This window comes from Plecotus auritus (assembly GCF_963455305.1).
Source record: "Plecotus auritus genome assembly, chromosome: 3".
In the NCBI taxonomy this organism is placed as follows: domain Eukaryota; kingdom Metazoa; phylum Chordata; class Mammalia; order Chiroptera; family Vespertilionidae; genus Plecotus; species Plecotus auritus.
Genome location: NC_137772.1, coordinates 220596232 through 220611187, shown reverse-complemented (window position 1 = coordinate 220611187; position 14956 = coordinate 220596232). Strand labels below are relative to the sequence as shown.

At 54.5% G+C, this 14956-nt stretch overlaps 1 protein-coding gene across 4 annotated transcripts in view; it reads left to right on the top strand.

The window, feature by feature from the left end:
• The window catches only part of PLA2G6 (phospholipase A2 group VI), a 46565-nt gene that overhangs the window by 19454 nt on the left and 12155 nt on the right, over positions 1-14956 (top strand). For all 4 annotated transcript variants that reach the window (XM_080660054.1, XM_080660052.1, XM_080660055.1 and 1 more), the window contains 6 exons: positions 1253-1468; positions 2830-3013; positions 5438-5625; positions 8505-8601; positions 9922-10104; positions 13437-13545. In XM_080660054.1, coding sequence (XP_080516180.1) covers positions 1253-1468; positions 2830-3013; positions 5438-5625; positions 8505-8601; positions 9922-10104; positions 13437-13545 — 977 coding nt within the window. The remainder of the gene's footprint in view (positions 1-1252; positions 1469-2829; positions 3014-5437; positions 5626-8504; positions 8602-9921; positions 10105-13436; positions 13546-14956) is intronic.

Below are 14956 nucleotides of genomic sequence, written 5' to 3'. Positions count from 1 at the left end.
AGGAACGGACTTGTTTTAAGATAACAGCAGACCTAGGACTCAAACTCTACTTTTTAAAAATGAACAAAACTTTCCCCAGCTGGAGTGGCTCAGTTGCTTTAGCCTCGGTCGCCCTGCGTTCCAAAAGGTCACTGGTTCAATTCCAGGTCAGGGCACATGCCTGGGTTGTGGGTTTGATCGCCAGCCAGGAGCCTATGGAAAAGAACTGATCCATGTTTCTCTCCAGTCCCCCGCCCCGCCCACCTTCCTCTCTCTAAGCATGTCCTCGGGTGATATATATACACACACACTGAGTGGCCAGATTATTATGATCTCTGAACACATAATAATCTGGCCACTCAGTGTGTGTGTGTGTGTGTGTGTGTGTGTGTGTATGTATATATATATATACATTAGAGGCCTGGGGCATGAATTCATGCATGGGTGGGGTCGGGCCAGCCTGGCCAGGGGTAGGGGACATGGGTGGTTGGCCAGCCTGCCTGCTGGCCGAACTTCTGGTCGAGGGGACAATTTGCATATTAGCCTTTTATTATATAGGATATACACTGAGTGGCCAGATTATTATGCATTCAGAGATCATAATAATCTGGCCATTCAGTGTATATTCTTTTTAATGAACAAAACATTTTTCCTGATTGTAAAAATAATTTCAACTCATTGTACAGAAATGGATAAAGAAGAACGTTTAAGTTGTTATGCTATCACACACATTCTGACATTTTCTTTCAGTCTTTTAAATACAGCTTATATCACGTATCATACAAAATTTGTATCCTGCTTTTAAATTTAACATTATAAAGTGACTTTTCCCTGTTCTTTAAATATCTGACTTTCACGGCTGCGTAACGTTCCACCGCATAGATGTACACGATTTATGTAACATTCTACTGCTGGACATTTGGGTTAAACAACATGTTGACTTCCCACTGTGTGGGAGGGGCTGGGCACTGGAGGCTGGGGCTGTCAGACGTGACGGTCAAATTAGAAAGCGGGTAAAATAAAACCTAAAAGCACCACATGATGGTACTTAAAAAAGAGAGAGAGAAGGAAATATTTTCAAATAAAAATAAAGTCCCAACTCCATTTAGGGGTGTGTGGGGCGGGGCGGGGAGTCCGGCTGCAGCGGGCCAGTGCGCACTGGGAGGCAGGCAGTGTCCTGTTTGTGAGGACCCACAGCTCCTGATTCCCGAGGGGGGTGGGCCGAGGGTCCTCCGGCTCATTTCTGTCTCCCTCCTCGGTCCTGGCTCCGCAGACTCTTCCAGCTGGAGACGGAGGCCGAGGCCCTGGTGAACTTCCAGCAGTATTCCTCCCTGCTGCCGCCCTTCTACGAGAGCTCCGCCCACATCCTGCAGGTGGAGGTCCTGCAGCAGCTGACCGACCTCATCCGCAGCCACCCCAGCTGGTCGGTGGCCCACCTGGCGGTGGAGCTGGGCATCCGAGAGTGCTTCCATCACAGCCGCATCATCAGGTGGGTGGGGCCTTGCCCGGCGGGGCAGCAGGGCTGGACCCTTGGGATGTGTGGCAGGATGGGGCCTCAGGGAATCTCCATCCTGCCTCAGTTCTCCGTAAACTCAAAGGTTGCCCAGAACCTTTGACTTAAAGGGGCAGCGTTGCCTCTGGGTTAGAGCCTAGAGATGCTGGCTACAGTCAGAGGGAAAACGTAACATTTCTGGAGCATCTACCGGGTACAGGCCCATGGTGGCTGTTTTATACCCGCCATGAACTTGAGTTTCCCCAACACCCCATGAGGCGTTGTCATCCGGTGAGAGGTTATGTGGCCTGTGCAGGTCGCTCAGCTGGAGGGCGCTGCAGGGGCTTCAGGTCCTGGGTGGCTCCTTCCAAGGGTCTGGTGGCTTCCCCTCCCAGAGCGGGACCACTGACTCACACCCACTCAGCCGGATGTGTATCACGGTCACAGTCCTGTCCTGAGGTGGCCACACCTCCTTTGCTCAACTCACAGCTCCTGGCTGCCCTTACCAGGTGACGGGCCTGTTCTTGACCATCATGGTATTTAATCTCGCAAGCCTGGCCATTTCCTAGGGCAGGCACGGCAGGGGTTGATGTTACTTTTTGTAAATAAAGATATTGAAGCCCAGGAGGTTAAGCGAATTGCCCATTGTTAGTGAGATTTCTGTCTTCTGCAGCCCTTTTTATTTATTTATTTAATTTTTTAAAATTTTTAATGCTTTCTTTATTGTTGAAAGTATTACAGATGTCCCCTTTGTTTGTTTGGCTTTTTTCCCATTGACCCCCCCCCTCCACCCCGCACCCACCCCTCCCAGGCCTTCATCACTCTACTGTCTGTGTCCATATATGCATATAAGTACCCCGGGTAAGCGACCCTTTTTAAAAAAATCTTCACCAGAGGATATGTTTATTGATGAGAGAGAGTGAGCGGGGAGGGGAGGAGAGGAGAGGGGGAGAGGTAGGAGAAGAGGAAGAGGGAGAAAGAGAGAGAGAGGAGAGGGGGGGCATCTATCTGTTGCCTCCTATACCCACCCCGACTGGGGCGTTTGGTGTACAGGACGACATTGCAATCAACTGAGCCACCTGGCCTGCTGCAGCCCTTTCTGTGCCACCCCACTGCCCACTTCAGGCTGGTGTGGCCTGGGCACATCTCCTCTACAGGTGTGCACCTGGCACTAAAAACCGATACAAGTCCAATGAGATACAAATAAGTCGTGACTTAGCCTGAGTTTGAACCGGCCAGCTGGAGCATGGCCTGAGTGCTCCTGAGCACCTAGCCCACTTCCCTCTCCTGCACTTGGGTTTCTCAGTGCCCTGCCCACCTCGTGCCATGTCCACTCACCTGCCTGCCCGCCCCCACAGCTGTGCCAACAGCACGGAGAGTAAGGAGGGCTGCACACCCCTGCACCTGGCCTGTCGCAAGGGGGATGCGGAGATCCTGGTGGAGCTGGTGCAGTACTGCCATGCCCAGGTGGACGTCACCGACAACAACGGGGAGACCGCCTTCCACTACGCTGTGCAGGGTAACAGTTCCCAGGTGCTGCAGGTGAGCAGCGGTGGGGACAGGGTGGCCAGCACTAGCGACACGGCGCTGTGCCCTCAGCTGTCGTTGGGTCCTTGCACTCAGATGTCACTCTGGGCCTCTCCCGGTCCCTCTGTGGTCCTTAAGGCCCGAGCTCCATCCACTCTTCCCTCCTTCGCTTGTCAAGGAGACACGGCCTTCGCCTCTTTGCTCTGACAATCTGGGAAAGCCCTCCAACCCAGCGAGCAGACTCCACTCGCAGTCCAGCCGGTGGCTTTAGTTCAGCAGCTCCCGAGCACCTCCGGAGAGCCGGACCCCTACATGGAGGCACTCGTGGTCCTGGGGGACCCGAACTTAACTTTTGTTGTTGTTGATGTTAATCCTCACCTGAGGATATTTTTTCCATTGATTTTTAAAGAGAGTGGGAGGGAGGTGGGGGAGAGGAAGAGAGAGAAATACCGATGTGAGAGAGAAACATCGATTGGTTGCCTTCTGTGTGTGACCCTAGCGGGGCTGGGGATTGAGCCTGCAACCCAGGTACGTGCCCTTGAACGGGAACCGAACCCGAGACCCTGCCCTGCATGGGCTGCCTCTCTGACCACTGAGAACGCCCGCCAGGGCCCGAGCTTAACATTTTACAGGAATTCAAAACAAACACAACAAAATTCCATCGGGCTCCTCCAGGCATTTGCGCCAGAGGCATTCCCGTTGAATTTTCCATGAGTTGGGCAGAGAGATAAAAATAAAAATTCTGAGCGAGTAGATCCAGTGATGTAATTGAGAGGCTACTTCAAGTATAAGGCAGAAAAGACAGACTACTGGGCAGTATTTTATTGCCTAGGATTAGGAGATTCTTCTGAAGATTATATCCTTGTCTCTGCCTTGGCATCAGAATGGAACTACATTATTCCAGAAGATGTGGATCCATCCCTAATGATTAGTGCTCTCGGGGGAGGGAATTGCACACCTCTGTGGCATCCACCCTCACCAAGAACCGCTGTGTGCCCAGCACGGGGCCACACATGTCCTGCCTTGGGGCAGGGGCAAGGTACTCTTACCAGCGGTCACACGCAGCTGTACCTGTCCTTTACCGCGTGCTTGTCTGCTGCCTGCCCTGTATGGGTGTTGTATGTGTTCTAGTGAATTATCAGAATACCTCTGTGCGGGAGGGTCATGCCCTCCTCTCCTTGCTGAGAAACAGGGCTGGTGACTTGCAAGTTTGCCCAGGGAGGGCCACTGGGCTGTGAGTGGCAGGGCTGGCCCTCTAGTGGGGCCACCCTGCCGCGTCCCCAGGCTGCTGATATGCCCAGCTGATCATCCGGGCACACTGGATCATAATTATCCTCGGGGGACAGCATTCAGCCCAAGGAGGAAATAAAAGCCTCCCGGCGTGCCTTTTAATACTGATATTTGTTTAAATATATTTTTATTGATATCAGAGAGGAAGGGAGAGGGAGAGAGAGAGAAACATCCATGATGAGAGAGAATCATTGATCGGCTGCCTCCTTCAGGCCCCCGCACTGGGGATCGAGCCCACAACCCAGGCATGTGCCCTTTACCAGAATCGAACCTGGGACCTTTCAGTTCGCAGGCTGATGCTCTATCCACTGAGCCAAACTGGCTCGGGCCTGATATTTGTTTTTTAAATATATTTTATTGATTTTTTACAGAGAGGAAGGGAGAGGGATAGAGAGTTAGAAACATCGATGAGAGAGAAACATCGATCAGCTGCCTCCTGCACACCCCCTACTGGGGATGTGCCCGCAACCAAGGTACATGCCCTTGACTGGAATCGAACCTGGGACCCTTCAGTTCGCAGGCCGACGCTCTATCCACTGAGCCAAACTGGCTCGGGCCTGATATTTTTTAGAATATGTTTTTATTGATTTCAGAGAGAAGGGAGAGGGGGAGAGAGATAGAAACATCATTGATGAGAGAGAATCATTGATGGGCTGCTTCCTGCACACCCCACACTGGGGATCGCTCAGGCATGTGCCCCGACCGGGAATGGAACTGTGACCTCCTGGTTCATAGGTCGACGCTCAACCACTGAGCCACACCAGCAGGCAATACTGATTTTTTTTTTAATTGAAAAATATCCGCACACAACAAAAAAAAAATTCAAGCAGGACAGAAAAGCTAGAAACACTGCCCCTCCCTCTCAGACCCCAGTGCCCATCCCTAGATATGACCACATTTTCAGTGTCTTTATTTGGAAATTGGCATCCATGCCACAGGTATGCCAGGCCCACACCCCAGGTTCAGTCAGCTCCCGTTCCCCTCCAAGGCCTCCCTTCCCTGCTGCTTCTCTCTGAGTTCTTCAGCGTGTTCTTCTGAAGTCCAGCTTCCCTCCCCTCGTCCCCAGGGAGACGCGGAGGGTGCCTGGGGAGGGACGCGCAGGGGCCTCTCCGCGTCGGGCTGCAGCCCACGCCGCTGTTGTGCTGGCAGCTCCTAGGGAAGAGTACGTCGGCCGGCGTGAACCAGGTGAACAACCAGGGGCTGACCCCACTGCACCTGGCCTGCCAGATGGGGAAGCCGGAGATGGTCCATGTGCTGCTGCTGTGCAACGCTCGCTGTAACGTCGTGGGGCCCCGCGGCTACCCCATCCACACGGCCATGAAGTTCTCCCAGAAGGGGTAAGTCCTCCCTCCCCCCACCCCCCCTACCTCACCCCCACTCCACCCCCGCCTCACGGTGTTGGGCCTCACTTCCCTCCCGAGATGCGCATCAGATTCTGGCGTCCAGGGCTGGCCTGGCACGAACCGATGTGTAGGATGTGAATCTCAGTCCACAAACCCCACTGTGCAAAGAATGAAACATAAAATTGCCCTATAATGCACCTTAATTTCTGACCGTGAACCTCCCTTTAACAAATTAGAGATACAACATTCATCTTTCCTGGGGGTCCCCTTTCCAGCTTCCCCAGGGGTGGTCCAGTGCTAGAATCTCATGCAGCCCCAAGACTCGGAGGGGCCCACTGCCTGGGTCCTCTTCCCCCCAAGCTGACCAGCCTGATCTGAACCCGTCTTGCTGCAGTGCTCACGGCTTCTGTGGCCGACTCAAGGCCCAGGCATGGTTGTCAGGGTGGCCCAGGGCCCATCTGCCTAGAAGCATTCGTCCCTCCTGGTGGATGGCACGGCGGGGTCACAGGTCCCGGCCCGTGTCTCAGGGAGCTCTAGGACACTGTCTCACTTCTTCCCTTCTCCCCGACCTGGGAACCCTGGTCTCAGGAAATTCTTTTCATGTGTGTGTGTGTGTGTGTGTGTGTGTGTGTGTGTGTATGTATGTGTATGTGTGTGTGTGTGTGTGTGGAGGGGGTGAGGCGGGGCATGGATAAAAGAGATGACTATCTCAAAATATTCCCTAGCATGTACAATACCTAGAATGAATGAATGAATGAATGAGTCGGTCAGTCCCTCAGACCCAGGCCCCAAGCAGGACTGTGCCCTACAAAGATGGATAAGAGAACAGCCCCGGGACAGGAGACAGAAGTCACCCAAGACCTCCCAGTGCTGAGTGCCAGGCAGGCAGCGGGAAAAGGGCACGTGACGGGCCACGCTCAGGCTGGGGGGCAGGCACTCTCGCCCTTCCTCGGGGTTCCCCTTCCTCTGGGCACCTGGCTGGCCCCCTGGGGCATTGCTCTCCCCTCAAAGGTCTGGCCCACGCTCGGACAGACCCTCCTTTCCCTTATTCTCCTGAGCACAGCCTAGAGCTAGAACTTTAAGAAAGCCTTGTCCAAGAGGCTGGAGGCAGTACCAGTGCTCTCACCCCCAGGAGTCAGGTTGCGACCCGACTGGATCCAGTGATGGTCGTGCTCGCCTGCACCTGAGGGCTGGCACGGTGGCCCTCCTCCTGCAGGCTCCAGTCACCTGCTCCGTCCATGTCCCTTCAGAACCCTGGTGTTGTCCAGGTGGCTGCCTCCTCAGATACCCTCAGCTGCGTTCCCTCTCGGCCGCACCCAGGCCTCCCTGCGGGCCGCTCAGATCAAAGAGGACCATTGCCTGCAGGATGACGCCCGTCGTCTCGTGCCCTGGGTGTGCCCACAGCCATGCTCCTCGGGCCCCGTGGGGACACCCTCCGCTGCCTCGTGGTGGCCAGTACAGCTGCGCTCTAAGAACCATAGGCGGTGGCGTTCCTGAGGCTGGTTCATCCCAGCTCCCACCTGGGAGCCCCTCTGGTGTGTGCTGGCCTTCCCGGGCCCTGGTTTCACTTAGAGCAGTGGTTCTCAACCTTCCTAATGCCGCGACCCTTTTTTTTTTAAAAAAATATATATTTTATTGATATTTTAGGGAGAGGGATAGAGAGCTAGAAACATCGATGAGAGAGAAACATCGATCAGCTGCCTCCTGCACACCCCCTACTGGGGATGTGCCCACAACCAAGGTACATGCCCTCGACCGGAATTGAACCCGGGACCCTTCAGTCCACAGGCCAACGCTCTATCCACTGAGCCAAACCGGTTTCGGCTTGCCGCGACCCTTTAATACAGTTCCTCATGTTGTGGTGACCTCCAACCATAAAATTATTTTCGTTGCTACTTCATAACTGTCATTTTGCTACTGTTATGAATCGTAATGTAAATATCTGTGTTTTCCGATGGTCTTAGGCGACCCTGCTAGCGACCCACAGGTTGAGAACCGCTAGCAGGATCGCCTAAGACCATCGGAAAACACAGATATTCACATTACGATTCATAACAGTAGCAAATAATTTTATGGTTGGGGGTCACCAAAACATGGGGAACTGTATTAAAGGGTCGCGGCATTAGGAAGGTTGAGAACCACTGGCTTAGAGGATGTCTTCAAGGGACAGGGTCATCACCAGGACCCGAATCTCCTTCCACTTTCAGGCAGGATAGTGCTCCGTCGGATGGACCACATTTGCTTTCCATTCATCTGTCGGTGGACACCTGCGTTGCTTCCGCCTTTTGGCTGCTGTGAATAGGGCCTCAGTAAACATACTGTTCGAACCCGAGTTCAGTTCCTTTAGTTACAAACCTAGGGGTGGAGAGCCGCTGGGCTCTTACCCACCCTGCCTGCTGCTTCCTGCAGGGTGCAGTCACTGCAGGAGACTAACAGTGGGGGGTCAGGGATGGGGGAGGGGAGGCTGTGTGCCAGGCACAGAACCAGGTGCTGAGATATCCTGTCTCCTCTCACTCCTACCCAGTCCTGTAAGAACGGTTTCCATGTGGCCGGTGGACTAAGTCACCTTCCAGAGGTCACCAGTGAGGAAGCTGGGGCTTGTCCTCAAGCCTGACTGACCCTAAAGCCAACACCAGTGAGAGTGATCATTGCTGATTGGAGTTATCAGGGAAGGCTTCCTGGAGGAAGGGGCTTGAGCTGTGCCTGGAAGGGCTCATGATACCCTAGATATTCCATGGTATTCACGCTGGTTGGTTTTGTTGCAGCTTTACTCTCAGAAACTCTCCCTAACCAGTAGATGAAGCCCCCGTGCCCTCTTCTGGCACCAGGCTTCCTCCGGCCTTCCTCACTGTCCCAGGCTCCTCTCTCCCCAGGTGTGCTGAAATGATCATCAGCATGGACAGCAGCCAGGTCCATAGCAAAGACCCACGCTATGGAGCCAGCCCCCTCCACTGGGCCAAGAAAGCAGAGGTAGGTGGCTTTGGGGGAGCGGTGGGCAGGGGCAGTTCCCTGAGCCTGGTTCCTGCGAGGACCCTGAGGATGGCACTTGGGAGGTTGATCTCGCGGTGGGCGCCCAGGCAGAGAGGACCAAGGAGAGATGACATCCTGGCGTTGCTCTAGTGCTAACTGGCATGGTTTCTATCCCCTCTGCGGCTTTCTCCTGTCTGAACTGGAGGTCCCATGTCCTGCCTCTGGAGGTGTGACGTCAGCAAGGTATCACGGGAGAAAAATCCTTATAAATTGTCAAGTGCCTCATAAACAGAGTCAAGGTTGATGGCGTGGCTGCCACTGGCTCCAGTGGCCTCTCCTCTGAGGCCTCTCCCTACGCCATGCTCCGTCCCCCTGGGAGGAGGAGGTCTCTGGTCTCTCATCTCCGGGAAGCACCGCTCGGCAGGGCGCTGGGTGGCCCGGAGGCCATGGCCTGCTCCTGGCTGCGACAGGCCGGGAGGGAGGAGGTCCACACTTTCAGGGTCCTGTCTTCATGCCAGGAGCTAGCCACCAAGCCAGGGGCTTCCGTGTATGTTTGTCATTCGTTGTTACCACACTCTATGAGGTAGGGACTTGCGTCTTACAACAAGAGAAAGCTGAGGTGCAGAGGGGTGCAGTGACCCACCCAAGCTCAGATAACTGGGGTGAGCGGGGCTGCTCAAGCCTATTGGGTTTCGAAGTCCAGGCTCCTCTCCACGGCCCAGGCTCCTCGGGGCTGCGGGGTGAGCAATGGTGTGTGTGGCCACGTCCCGAGGAGGGGGCCTACCTTTGCAGGGTCCCAGGGAGGGTGACAGAGTGGGGCTGTTCTGGGGCAGGGCCCAGAAGAACTTCTGTAGGGGGCACAGGCCATGTGAGCTCCAGGGAAGGACTTGGACGCCTAGTAGAACAGTTGGCACATCTTCAGCTTTTTGGCCCCTCGTTCTTGGGGTGCTGATGGAGCCACGGTCTAGAGCAGTCGTGGGCAAACTACGGCCTACGGGCCGGATCGGCTGTTCTATCCGGTTCTCTTACTCTCCCCTCTGCTCCTTTACTTTGAATTTATATTAGTTCACACAAACACTCCATCCATGCTTTTGTTCCGGCCCTCCGGTCCAGTTTAAGAACCCATTGTGGCCCTCGAGTCAAAAAGTTTGCCCACCCCTGGTAGAGCCACCCCCAGAACTGAGGCCTGCCAGCTGGGCCTGTCTGTTGCTGCAGCTTTCCAGAGGCCCCACACCTGCAGGCCTCTGAGGGCGGGAGTGGCAGTGCCCAGGTGCCGCCGGCCACAGCTGCTGATGTGGGCCCGGACCCTGTCTCCCGCAGATGGCCCGCATGCTGCTGAAACGAGGCTGCGATGTGAACAACACCAGCGCCGCGGGCAACACGGCTCTGCACGTGTCAGTGATGCGCAACCGCTTCGACTGCGCCATGGTGCTGCTGACGTACGGGGCCAACGCCAACGCCCGCGGGGAGCACGGCAACACGCCGCTGCACCTGGCCATGTCGGTGAGCCTGCGCCCTGGCACCCTCACTCCCGTGCCTCCCAACTTGACGCCTGGCTCTGCGGGGAGGGTACAGCTCTGGCTACTGACTGTGGCCCTGGGCAACTCATGTTGCCTCTGTCAGCCCTGGTGTGCTCACCTGGGAACTGTAGGTGTCGGTCCCCACCTGCAGAGCTGCCAAGAGGAGTGAATGGGAGCACTTGGTAGCTCTGAGGACTGTCTGAATGACACACGGGACCTGGCGCGCAGTGAGTCCTCAGGTGTCAGTCCTCCTTTGTTACTAGGGAGCCAGATCTGTCTGCGTATGGTTCTCTTTTTTAAAATTTGTATTGATTTCAGAGCGGAGGGGAGAGCAAGAGAGATAGAAATATCAATGATGAGAGAACCACTGATCAGCTGCCTCCTGCACGCCTCACACTGGGGATCGAGCCTGCAACCCCGGCCTGTGCCCTGACTGGGAATCGAACCTGACCTCCTGGTTCATAGGTCGACGCCCAGCCGCTGAGCCGCGCCATCCAGGCTGTGTATTGCTCTTATATCCCAGGTGGCCTCTAAGCTCCTGGGAGGCAGGGCCTGCTTCCACATCTGGGCGGCAGGCGGTTGGTGTTGGTCACGCTTGTTGGTTTTATAGAGCATAGTTCCTGCCCTTAAAGGCCATGCAGTCTGGTTAGACTGCTACATTATGAGCATATTGCATGAGGGGAGGGAATGTGTTATAGACACATCTGTGTGTGTGTGTAACTGTAGCAATACCACATGCACAGAAGTCTGTTTCTAAGTCTCAGAGCGAGAGACTGGGAGGCTCTAAAAGAAGTCGATTTAGGACAAATTCAGACATCTTGTTTTATAGCAAAGGTCATGATTATAGAGCAGCGTTGCTCAAGAGGCTGAAGTTATAAATGAAACCTTGGGCATTTTTTGTCCTGAATGGGCCCTTAGGATGATCCAGTTCAGCAGTTCTCCAACGTCTTGGTCTATTTGGTCCCTTCATACTCTTAAAAATAATTGAGGATCCCAAAGATGTGGGGTTTTTTTTAATCCTCACCCAAGGATATTTTTTCCATTGATTTTTAGAGAGAGTGGAAGGGAGAGTGAGACAGAGAGAAACACTGATGTGAGAGAGACACATCGATAGGTTGCCTCCCGCATGCCCCTGACCAGAGCTGGGAGCTTGCAATCGAGGTACCTGCCCTTGATCAGAATCGAACCTGGGACCCTTCAAACCAGCTAGGGCCCAAAGATGTTCTTCTATGAATTTTATCTGTCTATGGTTACCATCTTAGAAATTAAAAGTGAGAAATTTTCAAAATACTCAATTCATTCAAAAATAACTATAATTTACCATCACATACTAACATAAATGATACTTTTATTGGGGGGGGGGGGGAAACCCACAAAATATAATTGACTGAGAGGAGATGGTGTTGTTTTACACTTTTTGAATCTTTTTACTGCCTGGCTTCAGAGAAGACACGATTCTCATATCCTCTGCTACGTTTACCCTGTGGCGGTGTGTTGTGGGACATGTTGAAGAATATGAAGAGAGCCTGGCCTCACAGAGGTGTGTGGCTGGGAAGGACAGGTAGTTATCCTCACAGAGAACTGTGGATGCTCCCGATACGGCGCCACAGGGGCAGCTTCGCACAGGCTGGCTGCGGTGGGCCCTCCGCAACCGCCTCCACGCACTTCACACACCAGGCCTGTTGCCGAGCCTATTCTTACGGGGAGTGCGTGGCAGGGCAGAGAGCCTCGATGACTCTTGGTTTGATGCCACTGCCTGGCTTAGTGCCAAGGCACCAGCACTTCACCCGCCATTGCTTTACACCATCGGTGCAAAGGCAGACATCTTGGTATTTTTATGAAGACAGTCTTAACCTCCACCTCCCAAACCTCCTAAAGGGCCTCCCGCATGCCCGGGCCCACAGACCTTACTCTGAGCACGGCTTCATGGCTTCCTGCCCCTTCCCGGCAGCACCGTCTTCACGTTTGGGGCCCGTTCATGGACCACTTTACAGTGATGGACCTGATCACTTCTTTGAGTTGGTTTGTTTTTACAGTCACGGAAAGCTATTTGGAAGGAAGTGTTGTATCACTGCCATCAGTGGTTAAGCCAGTGCCACAAGTAAAAGGTAACCAGAAGAGAACTCCGTAACTCGTGTTTAAAGCACACATATTTCCTGTGCCCCCCAAATCCTAATGGCACGGGAGCAGCTGTTAACAGGGACAACTGCATTCTAGGCATACCTCTTCACTCTCTAGACCAGGAAATCGGGCTCCAAGACGAGGGAGGTAATAAGACCAGAGCTTTGGCCTGGCAGCCAGCCTTCGGCTGGCCCTGGGAAACCAAGCCATAGCCCACCCGCCCAGCCTCCAGATGGTCACTGCACAGCGCCGTGTGCTGCAGGCGACACTGAAGGCTGCCATCAGGGAGGACACGTGCTTGGGTGCCCCTCGGGACTGGCATCCTGGCCCGGACCAGCAAGACAGCCTTCCCTTTCCTTGCTCACCCTCTCCTGCTACTCCTGAAAGCACTCAGTAGCTAACCCTTCAGTGTCCCCATGGCTCCTGGGTTGGGGTCATAGATGCATTGCTTCCTGTGAGAAGGAGCCGGTGGGGCTGGAGGCCAGGGAGGCGCTTCCAGTTTCTGCCTGAGTTTTGAAGCCCTCACCTGGGGATACTAAGCCTGCTTGTCAGGGCACCAGCCTTCAGGTTGTAGACTTGGGAATTCCAGGTCGATGGGGCGGGAGATCAAAGGTCCCAGTGTTGCCCTGGCCACTTAGCTCAGTGGTTAGAGCGTCCGCCTGAGGACTGAAAGGTCCCGGGTTCGATTCCTGTCGAGGGAACATGCTGCAGGAGGCAGCCGATCAATGATTCTCTCTCATCATAGATATTTCTATCTTTCTCTCCCTCTTCCTTCCTCTCTGAAATCAATAAAAATTTATTTAAAAATATATATATATTAAAAAAAAAAGGTCCCAGTGTTGCCCTAGCCACTTAGCTCAGTGGTTAGAGCGTCAACCCGAAGACCAGAGGGACAGGGGTTTGATTCCTGGTGAAGTGTACATACCTCAGTTGCAGGCTTGATTCCGGGCCCAAGTCAGAGCATGGGTGGGAGGCAACCTATCAATGTGTCTCTCTCCAAGCGATTTTCTTCTCTCTCTAAAAGTCAATGGGAAAATACCCTTGGGTGAGGATTTAAAGAAAAAGGGTCCAGAGTCTCTCCCGTGCCGAGGAGAGGCTCCCGAATTGAGTGGCATGGGAGAGGCTGGGCTCCTTTTTCTTTGGTTTCCTGAAACTGTTGGCTCTTTGCTCCAACCCCCGCTCCATCCCCAACAGAGAGGCAACGTGGAGATGATCAAGGCCCTCATTGTGTTTGGGGCAGAGGTGGACACCCCAAATGACTGTGGGGAGACTCCTACCCACATAGCCTCCAAGATCAGCAAAGGTATGTGCTCATCACCCGGTCCGGTTTGGGGCAGGGCTAGGGTGCGGACTCGGGCCCAGCATCCTGCTTGTCCCCACCCCCGTTGCTCCCTGCGCAGGGTTTCTAGGAGGACATGGGAGGCTGAGACAGGAAGCTTCCGTTTCCCAAGACCTGGGGCCCTGACCAGCAGATGGAGCTCAAAGGGGCTTGCCAAGCCAGTGTCCCCTCCTGTGCAGCCCACCCCACCTCAGGGTGCCAGGGTTCAGGGGGTGGGACAGGCGGCGGCAGTCCTCTTCCTCAGTCTTTGAGAATCCTCTGACGGAACCACTACACATGTGCATGTGTGTCCTGTGCTCAGGCACCCTGTACACATTACACTACACAGGTGTGTACGTACCCTGTACTCAGGCACCCTGCACGCATTACACTGCACAGGTGTGTGCGTGCCCCGTGCACAGGCACCCTGCACGCATTATACTACACAAGTGTGTGTGTGCCCCGTCTACACAAGTGTGTGCGTGTCCCGTGCTCAGGCACCCTGCACGCATTACACTACACAAGTGTGTGCATGTCCCGTGCTCAGGCACCCTGCACGCATTACACTACACAGGTGTGTGCGTGCCCCATACTCAGGCACCCTGCACGCATTACACTACACAGGTGTGTGCGTGCCCCGTGCTCAGGCACCCTGCACACATTACACTACACAGGTGTGTGCGTGCCCCGTGCTCAGGCACCCTGCACGCATTACACTACACAGGTGTGTGCGTGCCCCGTGCTCAGGCACCCTGCATGCATTACACTACACAAGTGTGTGCGTGCCCTGTGCTCAGGCATGCTGCATGCACTGCATGCTCGCTTGGTGAGCCTTGTCTTCAGGGCTGGAAAAAGCAGGTGCTCCTCACCAGCAGCCTGGAGCCCCCTCTGGAGGTGTCCGGGGGCTGTGGAGGTTGCCGTGGGTGTGTACCCACCAGTGTGTGTGCATGCGTGTACGCATGTGTGCGCGCTGCCTCTTGTGGCATCCTTTCCAGTCATCCCATGCATTAGATGGGCGTAGATGCCCACTGGCCGGCTGGCCAGTCCCTTTCGAGCTCTGAAGGACTCTCCACTCAGCAGTTTTGAGAATTGCTGAATATGGAGGTGGGAGTTCTGCTGTCTTGACTGGAGTCGAAGGGAAAAGGGGAATCCCCCAAATACTCAGGGCCACACCGACCTGCTCCTTCCATTTTCCACAGTCCACCCTGCACCTTCCCGGCTTCCAGAAGCTGCTTGGGATGTAACAGACTAGAGTCCGCATGCCCTGTCGGGGTGGGGTCGGCTCCCCCATGTACCCAGGCCTGGTAGGCGGGAGAGGGGAGGGGCTATGCGTGGAAGGGAGTGCTCTCAACTGCATGATGACATCATTTCTGATTCTGTGCGATTCCCCCTCCCC